This window comes from Rattus rattus, chromosome 1 (assembly GCF_011064425.1).
Source record: "Rattus rattus isolate New Zealand chromosome 1, Rrattus_CSIRO_v1, whole genome shotgun sequence".
NCBI lineage: Eukaryota > Metazoa > Chordata > Mammalia > Rodentia > Muridae > Rattus > Rattus rattus.
Window position 1 is genome coordinate 58,650,239 of NC_046154.1, and position 20,069 is coordinate 58,670,307.

At 41.8% G+C, this 20,069-nt stretch overlaps 1 protein-coding gene across 1 annotated transcript in view; it reads left to right on the forward strand.

Annotated features, from left to right (window-relative positions):
* Window positions 1-20,069, forward strand: part of Fggy (FGGY carbohydrate kinase domain containing) — a 364,908-nt gene that overhangs the window by 235,311 nt on the left and 109,528 nt on the right. Inside the window, exon 9 of the mRNA XM_032901907.1 lies at window positions 16,162-16,269. Within this exon, the coding sequence (XP_032757798.1) occupies window positions 16,162-16,269 (108 nt within the window). The remainder of the gene's footprint in view (window positions 1-16,161; window positions 16,270-20,069) is intronic.

Consider the following 20,069-nt stretch of genomic DNA (forward strand, 5'->3'; position numbering starts at 1 on the left):
GTGGGTTCCAGTGATCAATCTCAGGTCTTCATGCTTATACATTTTTCTTCCCTGAGCCATCTTTCTGTTCCTAGACTTTTATTTCTGAAGATAGCAGGAATGCTGTTAATGCATCTGAAATTTCATCCTGGAAATATGGAATGGAATTGAAGGAACAAATGCAACAGGAAATGGGGATAGAGAAAGCTAGGTTTCTCTGCATATCCTTCACCATGCAGTTGCTTCCACAGATGATGCATACACAGGCTCCGCCTCATCTCCTTCTCTGCTCCTGTGCTGAGAAGTCTCATTGTCCACTCCATCCTATAAAACTACAGCTTATGGCCGGATGAGGTTGCAGGTCCAAGTCTTGTAAGCCCAACACTTTGGAGGTTGAGAGATTGTGAGTTTAAGTTAGCCCTGTCTCAAGAAAAGGATAGAGGAGACAAAATCCTACAATATGCTGTAACATCTCCTGACCCAGTTCCCTTTTTTCTTTCTGGACACTGTTAGTTTGTTCTCATCACAATAACCAATGAGGTCTCCCCAGGCACAGCTCTAATTATAGCCATCCTTCGCTGAGAAGCATCAATGTTTCCCTATTTCATAAAGTCACTAACCTACAGAAGACCAGGCCAGCCCTACATCTGGGGTTCTTACTACTTTCAACTCCTATCATGCTTCATTTTCTCACCACTCCTGCTCTGGAAAGTTGCAAGCATGCTTCCACATTTCTACATTCATCGTACCCAAAATGGAAAGAATTTATAGAGCCACGCTCTGCCCTGTTCAGTTAATACAGCCAATGAATACTTGAAAAATTACTATGGTGTACAGGGTTTTGAAATATTTGTACTTATTCTTAGATTGATTGGAATAAACATTGCTGTTTCAACTTAGTGTTGAGAAAGAGTGAGTGGCCCAGTTGTATAGTGAGTAGCAGACCTGTCTTTGAACCCATACTACAAGCTAAACTCTGTTCCTTTTTCTTTGATAGCACTTAAATGAGCATGAATGTGTCTAACTTTGTTGCAACAGAAGGAGCGCTGCTGTGTTCGCTGTTGGCCATTTACATGCTGAGCCATCAGAATGGAGTTGCAGAAAAAACTTAAAAGGGATCATACCCAGTACTCTTACTTGGAGCAACAGAATAGATTGATGTGTCATTTGCCCCTTACCTAGTTCCTAGTGAAAAAGTGGTACTCTTGACCCTGTAAATTCTGAATGAAGTACCAGATTTGCACAGGGATAAGCTCTGGATGAAGATATGATTTTACCTTGAAGGTTGTCCATGCTTGAGGATCCAAAACCATCTTCCCATTCTGTAATTCCATTCTGTAATTCATACTGGCAGCTGTGATACTCAGGAGCTCAGGCTAATGTAAGGAGGTAAGAGGGTCTGGGTGGACTATGGAGGGGCCTCCTCCCCACTGTCTCTGTTTATTAGCACTGAGGGCGAAGCGGCTCTCATGTCCTTTGTAGCCCAGTGTAACTATAAATGCAGCAGCTTTCTTCTGACTAGATCAACACTTTAAACTAAACGAGTGAAGAACTGTCTAGGACAGGAGTCTATAAAAGATTACTGGGTGATGGTTTTGGTGAATGATAAGCATGTTTCTGACCTATGTCATATCATATACATTGTTTTTTTCAATATTTGTTCAATAGAAACCCTGGTGGTCCAATAAATAAAAGAAATTGTTTTTTAACTTAAGTGATTCATTTTACTTTATAGATTTTCCACCTTTTCTTCTAAAAAAGTTCCTCGCCTAATTTCTGGAGGTGTCTCAAGAGCTGTTTGAAAATTGCTAAGTCATAGAGACCCCACAGAGCATCTCTGAGGCTGTGAGGAGAAAGTTCGATGGTGATGCACTTACTATAGGACATTTCCACAGTGGGAGACCTTCCTTATCGTTGGCTCTCTGATCTGTCCAGCTCTTCATGGTTCTTTTCACCAATATCTCCAGAGCAGAGAGAGTGCTGGACAAAGCACAGCTAGCCCAAGGGGATCAAGTACAGATTAAATTCAAATGAAATCCCCAAGATGAGGTATGTCATGAGTAAGGTGAGAGATGAAAGGTTTGGCTGGATAAAAACTGAATGTGGGCACAGCAGGTCTAAAGTACGGGCATGGCCCCTTTGGGGGGTCTAAGGTTAGCCATTCAAGAGTTGACTTTGTGCTTGAGTTGGTTGGATAAATTAAAAGCCAGTGTTAAACCAGAAGATTTGTTAAATTCAATCCATGGAGAGGCAAAGGATGATGGGAAAGAAGAGCTGGACAGATGTCTCAAGTTAAGAGCACTTGCTTTTTTCTAGAGGACCCAGCAGTCATGTCTGACAACTTGAAACTGCTCGTTAACACTTGCTCCAAAGGATCCAACACACTCCTGTGGCCTCCACAGGCCCCCTCACAAAGACACACACATTAATAATAATAAAAATAAATTATTTATTTAAAGGTTAAGATAAAAGGGTAGGTTTGGGGAAACCAAGTGTCTTTTGTATTAACTCAGCAAGAGAACAAAGGACACACACTGCCACACTGTACAGCTGCTCAGAAGTTCCAGAAGGCCAAGGAAGAGCTCTGTGAGCTGCAGTTACATAGCCCAGAACCCCCAAAACTGTCAGGCAGCAAAACAAACGGCCATGCCTTATACCAACTCAGATGACCCATCAGCTATGATCTTGTAGACAACTACCTATAAAGTAGGCAAAATGAGAATAGTGATTATTTCTCCATTCAAAAGACAAGCAAAAATAAACCTCACATTTGTTTCAGTGCTATCCCAGAGCCTTCTCTCTGCCTGTCCCTTTGTTCTTAGGAGTGACATCATTTTACACATCTCCCGCTCTATTGCTGATAACCCAGACACTGAGAATTTGGTGACTACATAGTGAGTTTTCTTATAGTTTGCTTGCATTGCAGCCAGAATATAGTTGGTGTCTTATGCAGCTCTGTCCTAAAAACTTAGACCTCTGCTGAGGTTCTTACCATTTTGGGATTGAGTATCAGACATCCATCCCAATTCCTCTGAGAAGCTACACAAGGCCAGTATCTTTTTCTCCCGTCTCCCCCAAGTCTGAAAGATACTCAGGTACTCAGTGGAATACCTACTGAGGGCCCCTGTTCGAGGCCCTCAACTTTTCAACAGTCTCTGTGTTCTTATGGTACTTCCCTGCCTCTTGTCAGGCAACTGTTCAACAGTTGCTTTGCATGTAAGATCTCAGTTAATGTCCCTGAACCCCCGGAGGCAGCTGTTATGTAAATCTCCTGGGGTGAGTAGGGAGCATCAAGTAATACAAATGCCTTGCGTGTAAACATCCGTCATCTTCTTACATCCACCCATTAGAGACACAAATGGAAAACGGAGCAGTCTTCCTGGTCCAGCATAAGAAATGAGGCCCAGATTTTTTTTCCCACCCAAGTTTACTTCCATTTTCAGCTGCTCCCTCCCTCACAAAGAAATCGCTGCTGTTTGCATCATACAAGGATTAACGAGACTAGTCTATACTTCGAACTCAGAGAGAAACGTGGATTAAATATTCCCGACTAACGTAATAAAGAATACAGAAAGTCATATAGTCGGCCCATGGCAAGGCAAGGCAAGACTGTCCTGAAGCCTGAAGAGGATATGAGAAGGGACAGCACGGAGTGGCTTTCTATTTTAACCTGCCTCTAGTTTTTTTCAACATCCTGGCAATAAAATATTCGTCTGTCTTTTCACGAGGGGAGCTAGACAGTGACCAGGCTACTCACTTGCTGCACAGAGCTGTTATTCATAGGACACCGAGGTGTACTATAGGCTAAGAGCACAGCCTCAGGATCCAGCTCCTCATTCTGACTTCTGCATACGAAGGCTGTTCTGTCCTTCCAGGGCTCCATACTTGGTTACTTTACCATCCTGTGAGTCAAGTAGGAAAGTAGAAAATAGCTCCTGCTCCAAGGTGAGAGCCAGGTTCTCAGATTGCCAGCGCAAAGGCAAGCCAGCTTATACCCCATGCAGAGAACGGGAGGTCTTTGGAATTAGCAAGTCTGAAAGCCAGGCCATTCCTTATCTGTACCACTTAGTGAAACCTACTTCCCTGATAAAAATCTAGGAGGAGAATGGCTGGCTGGTTCCCTGGAACCCCAGATGTTCTTTGACTCTCTTGTTGCTAAATTGCTCAGAGGTGGCTGGCCTTTTACAACAGGAAGACGTGAAGGTCTAGATCAGACCTGCATCCTGCACGTAGCATCTTTGCAGCCCTGGGAGAGCATTGAACTCAGAGTCATGGTTTCTTGTCAGGAAACTAGGAAATGCCAGGACTGAGATTACCAATAAAGATGCATTCAAGTGTAGTAACTGCTTGGCAGATAGTCCCCTCCCTCCACGCCCACTGTGTGCGTTTGTTTGGCTTTTTTATTTAAAAAATAAAGGCAATTATCATTCTCTTTGGTTTGCAAACTGAATAAAAATTAATAGTGTGCAGTTTCCATTTAAGCCACCCTAAGCGGGCTGTGGTGTATTGTGCCATATATTTTACTGACAGTTGTTTTCGTCCCTTCTCTTTTCTCCTAAGGAAGTCCAGATGGGCCCAAGTACTTTCTCATACCCCAAAAGATCTACTCCCCGGGTTGAAATCAGGCCTGCTTCCCATCCAGATGATCTATTCATAACAAAAGCTGCCTCCTGGCCATTGCCCACAGCTGAATCCTGTTACTCTGCAGCCAACATTTCATTTGTTTCTGATTGTTCTACAGTGTTTGCATACCTTATATATTAGTAGGGATTTTTTTTTAGCGCACAGACAGGGGTTAAGCACCCCCAAATCAACTTTCCCTCAATATCCTTTCTCCTTGTCCTTGTATTCCTGCTTTGGTGTTACAAACCACCTCTCTTTCATATGATCTCATTTAAATGTAAAACAGTTTTTCTTTCAACTTAACCTCAGAGCACTGCTATTGCCTGAGGAAAAGAGGGATGGGACTAGAGGGATCCTTTGATTACACCTCCACCCACATTTCCTGATACAGGATATCCCACAACTTTATTAAATGGACAAGGTGCAGATCTATTCATGGCCCAGAAGAGCTGAGCTGAAAGAGTCTGTGACTCCATGTTTGAAACTTCATTTTTTTTAAATCAAATTGTTCCCGAAGAGAATGTCCTGGAGTCCGATTGTGGTAGATCCTGGTTTGTTCTTAGTTATGACACACATTAAGTTGGGACTTGAGAGTTAACGCTCTGAACCTATTCTTTTTCCTTTTGTCATCAAAACTGAGTATAACAGACTCAGGCTTGCCTGGATCTTAAGGCAAGGAGCGAATATGTGAAACTGGGCACCTAGAGATGGAGAGAGCCTAGCACCTGTTCTTTCTGGGGATTTCAGGTCTCCCAGGACCGTGGTAGATTCGGGGGCCTACTGTAGTGCTGACAGGGAGGAGGGCTGGGATCTCTTCTGTATATCTCTCATGTCTGTGCTGTCTCTGGGTATTCAAGGAATTGGAAGACATTTCACACTGTCTTCTCTATGCCTGCCGTTTCCTCTTGACCTCATGCTAGCCCACCATCACCACATTCCGTCAGTCTGTATAAAGATGTACGTGATGAGCCTCACTCTGACATCTCAGCTGTGCATGACAAATGCTTTTCTTTATAAAACCTTTGCCATCACAAAGGAAGCTACCACATTGAGCTAGTTTTTAGTTCTCTTTGTCTAGCCAGTTTGACCTCGCCCTTTTTATGTTAAGCCAAGAATGGAGGAAGAGGTTTACATAGCAGATTTCTTCATGTCTAGATTTGCATGGATGTATTGAACACCTCTCAGCTATACGTGGGACACAGTGACATGTTTGGGAGAATATATCCAGAAGACAATAGCTAGTGCCTGTGCACAGAGATGGTAACGTTTTAAAACTTGTATGTACTTGGAGAAGCGTTATAATATGATTATGGCGCTTTTCCCTTTCTCCCTCCAAAAACTCCCACACCTTTTCTTCTTTTTTTCAAACTCGTTGTCTCTTTTTTCATTAATTGTTGTTTCTATTTATTTACTTCTTCACCATTTTTCTATCTATCGATCTATCTATCTATCTGTCTGTCTGTCTGTCTGATGGTCTGTCTATCATCTATCATCTGTCTATTGCTTGGTACTGGAAACCTAGCCAACTACCCAGGGCTAGTGAAGTCATGGGTCTTGGAGGAGAACCTATAACCACCACTGTACTAAACCAGCATAATTTCTAGCTGCATTCTGTTTGTCTTTATACCACAGGGAAGTGGAGCCATCACCCCTCTTCAAGGAAATTGCTCTTTGTAACCGTTGGAGGCTATTACTGAATCTGCTTAAAAGATTCAAGAAATGTAACCTCATAACTTGAAAGGCAGAGACAGGTGGATTAACATGAGCTCCAGGCCAGTCTGATCTATGTAGTGAGTTCTAGGCCAGCCAAGGCTGTTACATTGTAAGACCCTGTTTTTCATATGTGGTGTGTGTGTGTGTGTGTGTGTGTGTGTGTATTTGCCTTTTTCCAAATCTACGAAGGTGTTTTCTTTCTCTTTACACAATATGCTAGTAATGGAGTGAAGCCTTTGTATAATTGCTTCTGTGAGGAATCATACAGGTAATGTCAAAGCCACCCTGTGGTCCTGCTTTCTCTCCTCTTTCAAACCAGTTCAGCCACTGCACTTCAGTTGAGAATTTTTCTCTATGTAATGCTAGGCCTTAGCTTATAAATTAAACGCTCACATGGATTCCAGGGCATAAATAGGAAGCACACCTTGAACAGCATGTGATGCAATACAGTGACACTTCCCTAGTCACCAAATGAACCAGGCACCCTACACTAGACGCTGCTACACTTCAGCCTTGCACATTTGTAAGAGCAGTCCTGTATTTCAGATGAAGATCCTAGGAATAAAAATCACACAGAGAGTTAAAACAGAACATTGAATTTTAGAGCAAAATAGGTGGCTGGTTACACCCAGGAGATGGTGCCTAAAGTCAGACACTGGAATCAGAAAAATGTAAGTACAAAGGAAACCCAGGAACACAATTTGAAAGTATTCACAGTTTGGCAGTCACAAGTCAGGAGATGTATGTCAGAAACATGCTGTAATAACGGACTATGTATGTGGCTAGGGAACAGGCATGTAATGTCCCTCTGTTGCCATGTTCTGATCAGTCCCAGCTGGGAGGCTGCCCCAGGCAGGCCTCCTCCCTAACCCACAGTCTGCACCATAGAGCTCTTTCTTCTAATAGTCAACTTACAATAAAAGGAGCATCAGTCTCTTCATCTGTAAACCCCTTGGCAATTAGTACTATTAGGCCCGTGTTCACTATTTCATAAGGAGGAGAATGTCCACCTGGCCATTTGATATTGAAGCAACAGAACTAAGGCTCCATCTGGCAAAGACAGAGCAGCCTAACTCTGCTTCATCAGTTCTCTCTACTCTCCTGCCCTGTCCTACATGAATGTTCTTTCTAAATCCACAGAAGAGATCCTTAACTGTCTGCTCTCACAGTTTGTTTGGTTTATGGGAAAGAATTTGTTTCTTTAGAGTCACAGCTCAGAGGTTTCAAAGCTGAAAACCAGTTTCAGCTCATGGGAGCTAGATAGGCATTTGTATACAAGAGGTCAAGTATGGCTTCTCCTTTGCAGCTAGAGGAGAGTTGAGTAAACATTTGAATGGCTTCAAAGTTGGCTGTGCATTGTATCTTGTAATGCAGCTCTGAGTATGTGAAGTGCAAGTGAATGAGAAACATATGGATTGGATTTCTACTGTGATTACATGTGGGTCTTGAAATGATAGAGAATGAGGAGTTTGGCGCTTAGGAGTTCAACTTTACAAGCAGCTTTATAGGAAACATCGGGCTGCACCCCACCATCCCAAACTTAAAGACTGGTTGGATGACAGACCTTTCCAGTACATTCTTACATGCTCAAGTTGCTGGGCCTACTTTGGGTATGCTTCATATATACGTTTTTTTGTTCAGAGTACAATAAAGTGATTGGATTTCTAGGAATAAAAGACTTCGTTGGAGGGATATTATCCTTTAAAATCCTCCACACAAAAGATTTGGCAAACCCGAGCTTTAGGAACCAGGCTTCATTGAAGGCTGTTGGACATGTTCTTCACACCCTATCCTGGTACTCTAGAGTTTATTCAGAGTTTTGTGAAACCTAGACAATTATCGTACCTCAGCAGTTGGACAAATTTTGTCATCTATAATTGCTCTTTTTTTTTCTTTTTCTTTTTTTCGGAGCTGGGGACCGAACCCAGGGCCTTGTGCTTGCTAGGCAAGCGCTCTACCACTGAGCTAAATCTCCAACCCCTATAATTGCTCTTAATTTCAATGTTATTGCTGTGTTATCAAAATAAGAGCCATGTCTGGAACTTGCATAGCAATTTAATTTACAACATGGTTTAATAGATTATTTCTAAAGGGTAATTGTAGATATATACACTTATACACATAGCCTGGTATGACAACCTACAAAATAAGAAATGCAGAGTTAAGACAAGATGCAGGCAAGAACATTCCATGAGTTTTTATGGAGGAAATTGGTGTTCAAAGATGATAACTGGGGGTGGTAATATTGAGATGAGACTTTATTTCTAATTACCTGTATGTGAGTGTTGGTATGAGCACCAGAGTGCAGTTACAGGCCAAGTACTGAAGAGGGTGTCAGATCCTCCTAGCTGGGCTTACAGGTAGTTTTGAACCACTCCACCTATGTCCTAGGAACTAAACTGGGGTCCTCCAACTGAGAAGGAATTGTTCTTAATCTCTGAGCCATCTCCAAAGTTTTTGAGCGAAGTTTCAGGAGAATATTCGAGCGAAGTTTCCCCTTTTTATCTGAGGGGAAATTATAAAGAGTCAGAGATGAGAAGAAGATGGCTCACTTCGGGAAATTTCAAGTTATTCAGCAAATCTAGAGCTTAGTCTATGGAAGGCTTAAAAATGATAGGGATGAGAATCAGGAAACAATAATATTGTGATTAAGTCAGACAAATAAGGAAAAGCCAAATCAGAAAGTAAGTCATCTCTCAGGGATTGATATTAAGTAAGAATACAATTGGGGTTTTGTTTTAGAAAGGTCATTTGCTGGACATACAGAATTTGGGTTTTGTAGGGGTAGAGAGGATAGTGGAAGGGAGGAAAATAACTGAGAAAGGGAAATCAGTTTAATTGCTGATGAAATAGTGCAAGCAAGACATGGGAGATAATACGACGGCAGCAGCAGTGGAGAACAAACTGTGCTTGTGGACGGAGAACAGAATGACCTGTTGTGGGCAGATAAAAAGTGAATAAGTTAAAGCTGGAATCTAGAATAAGAAGAGCCCTGAAAGAGTATGAGATTCTCTTTTGAGTATATCATCTGGACATGCAATTCACGTAATTAGTGAGATACTCAAGAGTGGGGTCTGAATTTGAGATAAACATGTGGCACTCCACAGCTCACACATTGTCCCTGTACTCACTGGAGTTGATGAGTCCAGGGAGAGGGAGGTAATAAAGGGTGTAGGGGAGATCACAGAGAGGAGGAACAGTTTCCTAAGGAGACAGACTAATAATGGGCCTGAGGCTATATGAGAACTCTAAGCTTTCCACTCTCTCAAGAAGGAGTAGAATTAAACCACCTGTTTCTTAACAGTTTGTTTAAGAACCCAGGGTATCACAGCGTCTTTGTACACACTGTACCACGCAGATCTTGGGTTCTCGTTGATGATTATCCACACTTATGGGTCAGGAAACTAAGCCTCAGAAAGACAGAATCACATGGCCAGCCAATGGCCTAGCCAAAATTGTCTAGAATAGTTTATCTACTTGCCAAGCCCATGCTCATATTATTCTATCATGCTCACTGCCTTGAAGATAGCAACTACTTTTATCTTAACTGGTTCCTGGGAGAGACAGGCACACCAGTAGCTCATTACAGTGTTCAACCGAGCAAGGCAAACAAGAGATGAACACCAAGAGCCTCCTCTGTTCTTGAACCTTTCTCCAGGCTTCTACTCCGTGTGTATGTGCGCTAAGTAGTAAGGGAGTTGGCAGAAATAGATGTATAAATGTTTTTCCCTCTGGCAAGACGATATCACAGTTCATTTGGAAAAAGAGATGACCATGGAAATACCCAGTCCCACACAGGTCGGCTGCTACTCTCCAAAAATCCCAACCTGGCAGCAGACAGTCCAAGCAAAGCCTCCTGTTCCCTCCCAGGACTGCTGGCGCCTGGAGCCTGCCTCCTGTCCTGCCAGGGGTTTAGGCCAGACCAGCCTTGGGGTGATGGGCTGGGAAAGAACAGAGAGAGCTGCAGTAGCTCCCTGCTCCCAGCCAGTCACCTCCTCCCCAAAGGGTTGTGAGCAAGCATCTGGGCTTTGTCATTCAGGGAACCCAGCCAATAGGGGCATAGCCTAGATGAAACTGGACCTTTGACATCCTTGCTTACAGTTAGCTTGGGCAGACATGACTAGAGGCAGGAACACTTGGAATGTGACTTCTGACCCCAGCCTGTTACTTCTGATCCTTGTAGGAGTCTGCACATGCTCCTTGGGCATCTCAGGTTGTAAGTGTGTTCAGTGTGTTCGGTTTGACATACTACAAGGAAACTCAAAGGCTAGATAAACATGAATACTCACAAGTGTTCCCCATGCCCAGCCAATCGTGAACTCACAGCTCCCACCTAACTAAGTTTCTCGAGAACAGAGACTTGGACACCACATTTAAAGCCCAGCTCTCCCCATCGTTTTATGTTTTAAACTGTAGTCTGTATTCAGTATGTATCTGAAGTCTTCCTCAGCTAATGTCTGAGATTATAGATTATAGCTATTAAATACAGCCTATAAAGTTAACAGATTTTTTTTAAAAAGAACTTCCCATAGCCTTAGCAGCAAATTAGTTGGGTGACAGAATAAGTAGGTACTTGGAGACACCCCAAGAGACAAACTGACATAGTCCCATAAACTGCAGGCCATGTGAGGGCACAGTCTATTGAAATATCTAACTGGAGTGTTCTGCTTGACCAGCTGGGATGGCGTGACTCAACTCTGTGGAATCTTAGAAGCCCTCAAAGAGAAAAGTGTGTCTGCTCTAGTTATCTTACAGCCAGGGGAATGGTGTGGAGAGAAGGACATAGGTAGAGAGTTTCTAACAAGTATACTGAAGTGACTTCTCTTCTAGCTGTTGACCTGCTCAGCTTAGATTTCATTTATGAGTTTAGTTATATCAATAGAATCATGCCTCTCTCTGACTTTCATAAATGTTATGTGATAATGTAGTATGCAATCAAAGGTTTAGTTAGCATTTGTAATTTAATATAGAGCACACATGATTAAAGCATCTGTCAAATGTCTAAATTCAATGGTAACACTGATACTAAGATTAATAGCCTTGTGCCTACCTAGGTTGTACAAGAAAATATTGCCAGTTTTCTAAGCAAAATGAATAAATAAATAAATAAATAAATAAATAAATAAATACCGCCCCCAGATAGCTATATCATTAAATAAATATCCACTGATAGCCTATTGAATTTTGCTGTCATGCTGTAGCTGAGTTTATTTGATCCTGGTTCACATGTCCTAATAGCAAGGTTTCCCGGTCTAGTCTTTGAAAAGATGCTGTTTTGCTCTCCTGTTTTTTTTTTCCAGTATCGTTATTAATAGTACTGACTAGAAGAGCATGCTTATGGTGCCTTTCAGGTTGATTCCTTCTGTACCCTCATACAGGCCTTGGGTCAAGGAGAACTCACATTGCTTTGGATGGGAACAAAGATAAGCTGTGTCTGTAACAAAAGTTAATGTTTACAAGTGTCCTTGTGGAAACTAACATTAGTCCTTCCACTTCGAAATCAAGGAGGCCAAGGGTCAGAATGTCTAATTTGAGGAGGAGAATTTGTCTAGAATGTTGCAGAATAAGGAAGAAATCATGATGAGTCTTTGACCTGCCCTGTGCTCTCTCTTCTATTTACAAGCATATCAGGAGAATGTTATTAAAAGTCTTTTGGAAATTAAGATTATCTAACTTAACCCAGGCATGTAGTCCGTGCTGCAATGCCAGTATTTGGGAGGCTAAATCAGGAGTGTCCTGATTTTTTACAATAGTCCACTGACAAGACATAAGTCTGAGCTATCTTATGTTCTAGACCACCTTGATCTAAATAATAGAAATTGTGTTAAATATATATTTGTATTTTAAATACAGACACACTCATATATGCACACATCCTAACATACTGGTTTTCAATGCAAATGGGTGATTGTTTACTTTGAGCGAATTTGTTGACTTGGATGACCCTCATTCTCTACCTTTCAAGTACATGTGGAGGATCCAAAGAAACAATGGTAAAGTTGGAACAAGATCTTAATGTGTCAGAAGCAAGTATGAAAATTGTAGAGCTGTGATCTTTAACCTGTGGGTTACAACCCCTTTGGCAAATCTCTACCTCCAAAAATGTGTACATTGTGATTCATAAGAGTAGCAAAATTAAGGTTGTGAAGTAGTAACAAACATAGTTTCATGACTAGGGAACGAGGAACTATATTAAAGAGTAACAACATTGGAAATGTTGAGAACCACGGCAGTAGAGGTTTTAGGTAACTACTTTGTGGTGATTTTATAAGGTTGGGCACATGTTATTTAACATTTTCTTCCTCAGTTTACACATATACACAATAGGGATAATGTTGATTCTTCCTCAGAGTTGTAAGTACAGTGTCATTTATACCAGAGTAAGGCCTGTACCAAATCCCAAGGCGAAGTTGCTGTGTTGCAGCCAGCAGTGCCATTAGGATTAGAAGTTAGTGTTCTACATGGATACCTGTCATTAGTGTGGCCAATGATCTTCCTCTTCACAGAGCAACCCCTATGCCAAGAGTGCAATCAGGATGGAAGGAGCTTTCAGGAAAATATTTTCAAATATTTACATGTACTGTGAAGGATTAAGGAACACATAAATACACTAGTGTGCATCCTCCTCCCTCAAAAACAAACTGTAGCTCTTTTCCCTGAGAACATAGGCTTGCAAGTGATGGGAAGTACACTTTGTTTCCTTTCTTTACTGGGAAGGTCTGATGAGAAGCATGTGTTATGCCCAAGGAGAGATCACAAACACAGTCATCCCAAACCATTTCCCAATACCAAACCAAATAAAGCTTCCATTGGACATTTGTGAGTAGCAGAGCCAGTCTCTCAGTGAAGTCCTGCCACAGTAGCATAATACCATCTTTAGCTGTGGGGGCTAAGGTGAGAAGTAGGGAATGATGCATGTGCCATCTGGTACTTATGTCAGCTTGTCACAGGTTAAGGTCATCTGGCATGGAAGCTTATTGGAGGAAATAGGATGTCATTTATACCAAAGCCTGTACCAAGTCCCAGGGCAGAGTTTCTGTGTTGTAGCCAGCAGTACCATTAGGACTAGAAGTTAGTGTTCTACGCGGACACCTGTCATTAGTGTGGCCAATAAACCAAATAAAGCCTCCATTGGACATTTGCAAGTAGCAGAGTCAGTCTCTCAATGAAGTCCTGCCACAGTAGCATAATAACATCTTTAGCTTGTGGGGCTAAGGTGGGCCTTACATAGGGTGGGACTACATATGGTTGGCCTGTAGGCAAGTTGGTAGGGCATTTTCTTGACTGATGGTTGATGTGAGAGGGTCCAGCCTTAGTCATGTAGTCCTGAATGGTATAAGAGCAGTAATCCTATATGGCCTCTGCCTCCGCACCCACCTGCAGTTTCCTGCCTTTACTTCCCTTATGGTGGACTTTGATCAAGACCTATAAGCTGAAGGAAACTCTTCCTTCTCCAAGTTGTTTTTGGTTAGGTGTTTTATCACCACAGAAAAAAGAAGAAGAAAAGCAAAAAAAGGCACTGCATATCTTTCCCAATCCATCTGTGGGAACATGAAAAGTATATCCAAGGGTTTGTGGTCCATACTGACTTAGATAAAAATCTTCGCCCAGGCATTTACCATCTACTTGATCATGCGCAAGTTATAGAACCTCTCAGCTCTATTGCTTCAGATGGAGTTCAGAGCTCACAAAAAGAGACGATTTGGCCTCAGTGAGTGGTGGCTCACAATTCAAACCTTGGACCCTTGGTGGTAGCTTTTCTTACTCATCCCAAACAAATTCTACTAGTCTGTTTAGGCCACGAATACATGTGATCATCGTGGAATGAAACCTCCCTGGGAAAAGACAGTGACAAAACTGAGTGTCAGCTAATGTGTGCCCACCGTGGCAGGAGTATTTCACAGATAGCACACAGACACACCCACTTGAGTGAATGCCAGGTGGCTTTCCTCTTAATTCACATGGAGCCATCTCTAAGAGGCTTTTCCTGACCCTAGGCTAGGTTAGGTCCCTCACTTCAGCACTTTTGGAATTCCTTTCGGCTTCCTTCATTCTTTCATCACTTCGCAATTAATCACACACTGAGAATTTGATTACTGCTTATTTTAAGGTAAACAACTGCCCCAATGGAGCATTGTACAGACCGGAGATTTTATGACCCAAGAATATTAGCTCTAAAAACATTTAAGTCTTCTCCTTACCTGAGTGGCCACTCTGGCCTTCTCCTGCTTGAAACATTGTGATTCATGAGAACATGGACTCTGTTCTTTTTTTTAAATCATTTTTCTTCAATACCTGGTCCAAATCTGGGTCTCAGTAGAACTCAGGAAACATCTGGAGAAATAATGTGAGCGATTGTAAACCTGTAACTTTAACCCTTCTTTTTGTAGAAACTTGTCTCTTCCACAGTAAAATTATTGTTTCTATTTAGATATTAAATATCCCTCTTTTTTTCACAATGGCCCCCTTACTTGACAGAATTCAAAGTTAATAGTATTATATAGTTTCTTTGCCTTCCTTCTCTTTGACTTTCTTTGCTTCCTTTACATGGAGGTCAGAAGACTTACTGATTAGAAGTCAAGTGGAAGAGGAGCCAGAATAGTGGGCCTTGGGGGTGATTATAGGTCTCTCTCCATGCTAATGATAGAAGGTGACAGTAATGAGGCCAGAAATTACTACTGCTCAGTTTTCTTGTCTAACTTAAGAGCTCTTAGTTTCAAGCTGAATAAATAATTGTTGGATAAATAACTGAGTAGATCCTATTCTTTGATATCTAGTGGAATGGAATGAGTAACTAGCCCCCTCCTCTTCCCTCTCAGCAATACTGCTGTAGCCATGCATTGGCCTTCAGCAGCCATTTTTGTTAGATAGAAGAGAGATATGTCCCATTGAGGCTGCTTCTCCTGCCCTGGCAACTCTTGTACACACTTCCATTTCACTACAGAACCATGAGAGGCCACCACAAAAGCATTCCAGAATCTTGAACTTGAGAGCACCTCTCACCCATGGGGCTTCATTCCTGGTAACCTGTTCCCCATCATCTAGTGAACTCCTGCTACTCTTTTCAAGCTAAGCCTTTCTCTAAGAAATCCACCACTATACCTCTTCGCATGTGCAAAACAGAATATAACAAATGAAGGGGAAAGTTTATTGTCATTTGAGAAAAAAAGCATGTTGTGGTCAGCAAGACTTGAACCTAACCTAAGTGATGAAAAGCTTTCCTTGAGGAACTGCAACACAGTTTCTAATGCAAAGGTCAAGCACCTTGGCTTTTTCCTCACTGGCTGTAAATTAACTTTTGAAAAACCAGAATGTGAGCATTTAAATTGATTGCCTAGAGCTGGCTTGATCTCATAGAATCTTGCTGTCAAGGATAAAGAGTTAGCCTTTTCATTTCATTATCAGGCTGACAAGGATAAAATTTGTATCTTGTGTTTTCTTTTGACTATATTATTTGGTGGAACCAGGACACCTTAGACTTTGGCTTCTTAGTTATAGGTAGCTGACCTTATGGAGTGGATCTAAGCTGTTCTTTTGTATAGATGGAAGAGTGTGAATGGAAACTAGTAATTCCTGCCACAGAGAGGAAACTAGCATGGAAGAAATTGTCAGCACCTATCCAAAATGATCACTGTTGCTTCCTTGACATCTGAACAAACTGATCAACAAGGGATCCACATATAGAGTCATGCTCTTCCTTGAGAGAGGGTGACTTCCCCAACATAAAAAATACTTTATAAGAAGCTGAATTCTCTGGTGGTACAAACATTAGTGGTAGGAGAATAAAGCTGTCTCCTTGGGGATCAGTTTTTTTTATTAACACACATTGTCCTTTTTTTGTTCCAGATCAGCAAAGATCCAATCTTTGTACCAGGTGTCTGGGGACCTTATTTCTCAGCCATGGTCCCTGGCTTCTGGTTGAATGAAGGCGGTCAGAGTGTGACTGGAAAATTGGTAAGTTGGCATTTTCTCCAAAGGGTTGTGAGTGTTGCCATACCATCTTATTACATCACCCATTCACTCAGTAGCCGGACTATTGGCAACTCGGAAGTCAGCAGTCAGCCAATCCTTAGTACCTGGGATGGGCGGTGTGTGTTAGTCAAATGAGGGGTGTGGCTTGGGCTACAGGAGGCAGGTGTGTTTCTCATGTGATTATTTCCTCTTCTCCTTTTTGAGATGGCAGTGTTATCAGCTGTTGTTCATTCCATGGTTCCCTGTTGTTCTAGGGACAATTCAGCAAACCTATCTTAGAAAAATTTGGGGCACTCATATGCTTCAAAGACTGTCTCTTCTAGACTCACAAATATATCTGTCACTTGGGATAGACTGTTACGAACTCTTCCTACACACAAGTTCCCAGTGACTCATAATTCCCTTCCGTTATCCCTTTGTGCATGATTCTCTTCCAACCTCCTTTAGAATTACTTACTGGCTTGGTGATTTACTTGTCATTTAAGATGTAGCTCTAGTTTATTTCGTCTAAGTTCAAGGAAACTCTCTCTGAGGACGTTACATGTGATGAAAACCATCCAGAATTTGATCAAGTGGATGTGTCTACATGTGCTTATATGTATGTGTCTACATGTGCTTATATGTTTGGGTGAGAGCAAGGTGCAGAGCATTCCAGCCATAGTGATAGTTACTATAACCAGCTTTCTAATCTGTTGTTCTAAAACACCATCAGTTCCTTAAAGCAAGAAGGATGCAATGATTCTTTCTGTATCTAGCCTGGTTGTTCATCCATAGTTGATGCTTAATAGAAATGTGTTGAGTTGTTGGAATTGTTTAAGAGGGAAGAGAGAAGATCCACAAAAGAAGGATTAGTACTGTTAACAGGGGTATGCTAGGCTAGGAAATTCTTAGTTGGGAAAAATTATTTTTATTGAGCCAAAGGAGACAAGTAGAGAGCCAGGGAGGGAGTTCACAGGAGAAGATGTGAAAGTGAAACACGAATGTAGATTTGAGGATGCGTGCCATTCAACCCCAATTCCTGTGTAGTATAAATGGTTCTTTAAAAAATGGCTTTCAATAACAGCTAGGGAACAGAGCAGGGACCTCATCTAGCAACCCTCTAAACATACTTTCTGTTGCTGTTTTTAAACACCGTGATCAAGAACAATTATTCATTTCCACTTCCACTTCCAGGTAACAGTCTGTGGCTAAGGGAAGTCAGAGCAGGAACTTTTGGCAGGAACCCAAAGTCAGGAACTGAAGCAAAGACCATAGTGGAGTACTGCTTGCTGGCTTGCACCTTCTGTCTTTTCAGACACCAGCCTTAGCTTTCTTAGACAACTCAGCCTCACCTGCACAAGGAGGCTGATGCCCACAGTGGACTGGTCCTACCCACATCAGTCATCAATCAAGACAGTCTCGCACAGACATGGCCTCAGGTGACTCTAATCGAGGCAACTATTCAAATAATACTAGGTTATATCAAGCTGACAATAAAAACTAGCACAATCCATTTTCTCAACTTGGTAAACAAACAGATCACTGTTAAAAGATAACCCTTCTTTCCTTATCCTCAAGATCTCAAGTTAATATCATAATTTAAAAAACCAGCCCAACTTAAGTGACATAGTCTGTGGGGCTGAAGAGACTGTTCAGTAGTTAAGAGCACTGGATCTCTTCTGACTCTGGAAGTCCATGCAGTTTCATTTGACTACAAATTTTGGATGCAGAGACTTATGGCAATACGAGGTACTGAGAATAAGTTACAGTTGAATGCTCCACCCTAAACAAAGGGGTTTTAGATCCTATTTTTGGCACAGAGAACATTGGTAAAGACAAAGTGGGAAGAATGTAAGGCAGAAGATAGGAAGAAGGGCTGTCAAAGGCTTCCTTCTGTGCTCTATGCAATCATAAACTCTCAACAGCGGTGGTGAGCTGCACATAGAGGGGCCCAACAGCAGCCAGGAAGAGATGGAGGAAGGACTCAGGGTGCCCTGCCCCTCACTGCTGAACTGTTTACTACAAGATAGTTTCAGAGAGAGACAGAGACAGAGAGACAGAGACAGAGAGACAGAGACAGAGAGACAGAGAGAGAGACAGAGACAGAGAGACAGAGAGAGAAACAGAGAGAGAGACAGAGAGAGAAACAGAGAGAGACAGAGAGACAGAGAGAGGCATACAGAGACAGACAGAGACAAAAGGGCGTTGACAACAGGGGAGAGAGAACCATTAAGATTTACTGATGGTTAGATAGAGTGAGAGAGGAAAAATTCGGAGTCATGAATTAATCCTATTTTTTTTTTTTTTGGTTTTAAAAATTACAGATGCTAGTAGCTCCTTAGTGACACAAACACAAAAAATTCCTACCCCGAAAGGGCAGCAGCTACTGCAGTCAGACAGGCAGTGAGTCCTGACCTCTTCTGCCCACCTCCGGTACACCTAATCCATTTTCTCTAAAGACAGTGATACTGTTCTAGGCCTTGAAGGATATTTTTTTAGGTATATTTCACATCTAATCTTTCAAGCACTTCTTTTGAGTTTCCTGTGAGCACATATCTTAAGTCTGATGACTGCAGACTGCCAGCACTCTCATCTGAGCTGACTTCCTGTAGTAGCTCATCTCTGGCCAGTGCGTCCATCCTCCCACCCCATCATCAATGTAAAACAGAGCAGGCCAGGGTCAGAATGACCCTTCAGATCTCAGCCACAGCATTTCACAGCTGCTCTTCTCCATGGGCTTTCTATTTTACTTTGGATAATGGTGAAAATCCTTATAGTGGACAAAGACACAACTTCCTGCTTCTCCACTGAAGTGCCCCTCTTTCTGTTTCTATAATGACCTAAGCAAGCAACACTCAGGCTCAGTGCACGTATGGCTTCCTTGACCTTATGCATTCTTTCCTGGACTCCAAATAACTAACTGCCTTTCCTTTCTCATTCTTTGTTCAAATATCACTTGATCCTCTTATTTAAAATTGTAAACTCTGGGCTGGTGAGATAGCTCAGCATGTAAAGACACTTGCTGACAAGTTTGACAACCTGAATTAAATCCCTGAAACCCACATGGTGGAAGGAGAGAACCTCCAGAATTTCCCCTTTGATTTCAACATATGCACTTTGGCACACATGACCCATCCCCATGTGCATGTGCACATCTGAGCACACATATGCTTAGACACACACACACACACACACACACACACACACACAGAGAGCAATATAATGAAAGTAAAATTGTAAACTGTTCATCTGAACTCATATGTGCAACTTCTACTAACGTAAAAAAACCTATAACATAATTGTAATGTGTTTATTTGTTTACATTATCTATCTCCTTGTGTTAGATTGTACACTTGAGAAAGGTTCAGACTGGGCAGAAAAAGGATGGCCTGGCTTTTCTTTCTATTCTGTCAGTCCAAATACCTGGGACAGAAAAGAAAGTCCCCTCAGCAAAGAATATTCCAAACAAAACTCTAAACATACAGAACAGAGAAAGAATACTAAAAGATGCAAGGGAAAAAGACCAGAAGGGCAGACCTATTAGAATACCAGCTGACTGGTCCCGGGTTTCTCTTGGAGGGTTTATATACCTATGTCATTGGAAAGTCCTGGTGTGTTCTTTCCCTTTCTTTTGATTTGCTGGTCTGCGATTATTTATTACTTTTGTTTTCTTGTGTTTGCTTCACTTGTTTTTACCTCTTTAGGTTGAAGTTTTTCTTCTAGCTTCTTCTGTAGAGCCAAATTGGCAGATAGACACTGCTTAAATTTTTTTATTCATAAAACATCTTAGTTTCTGAATATAT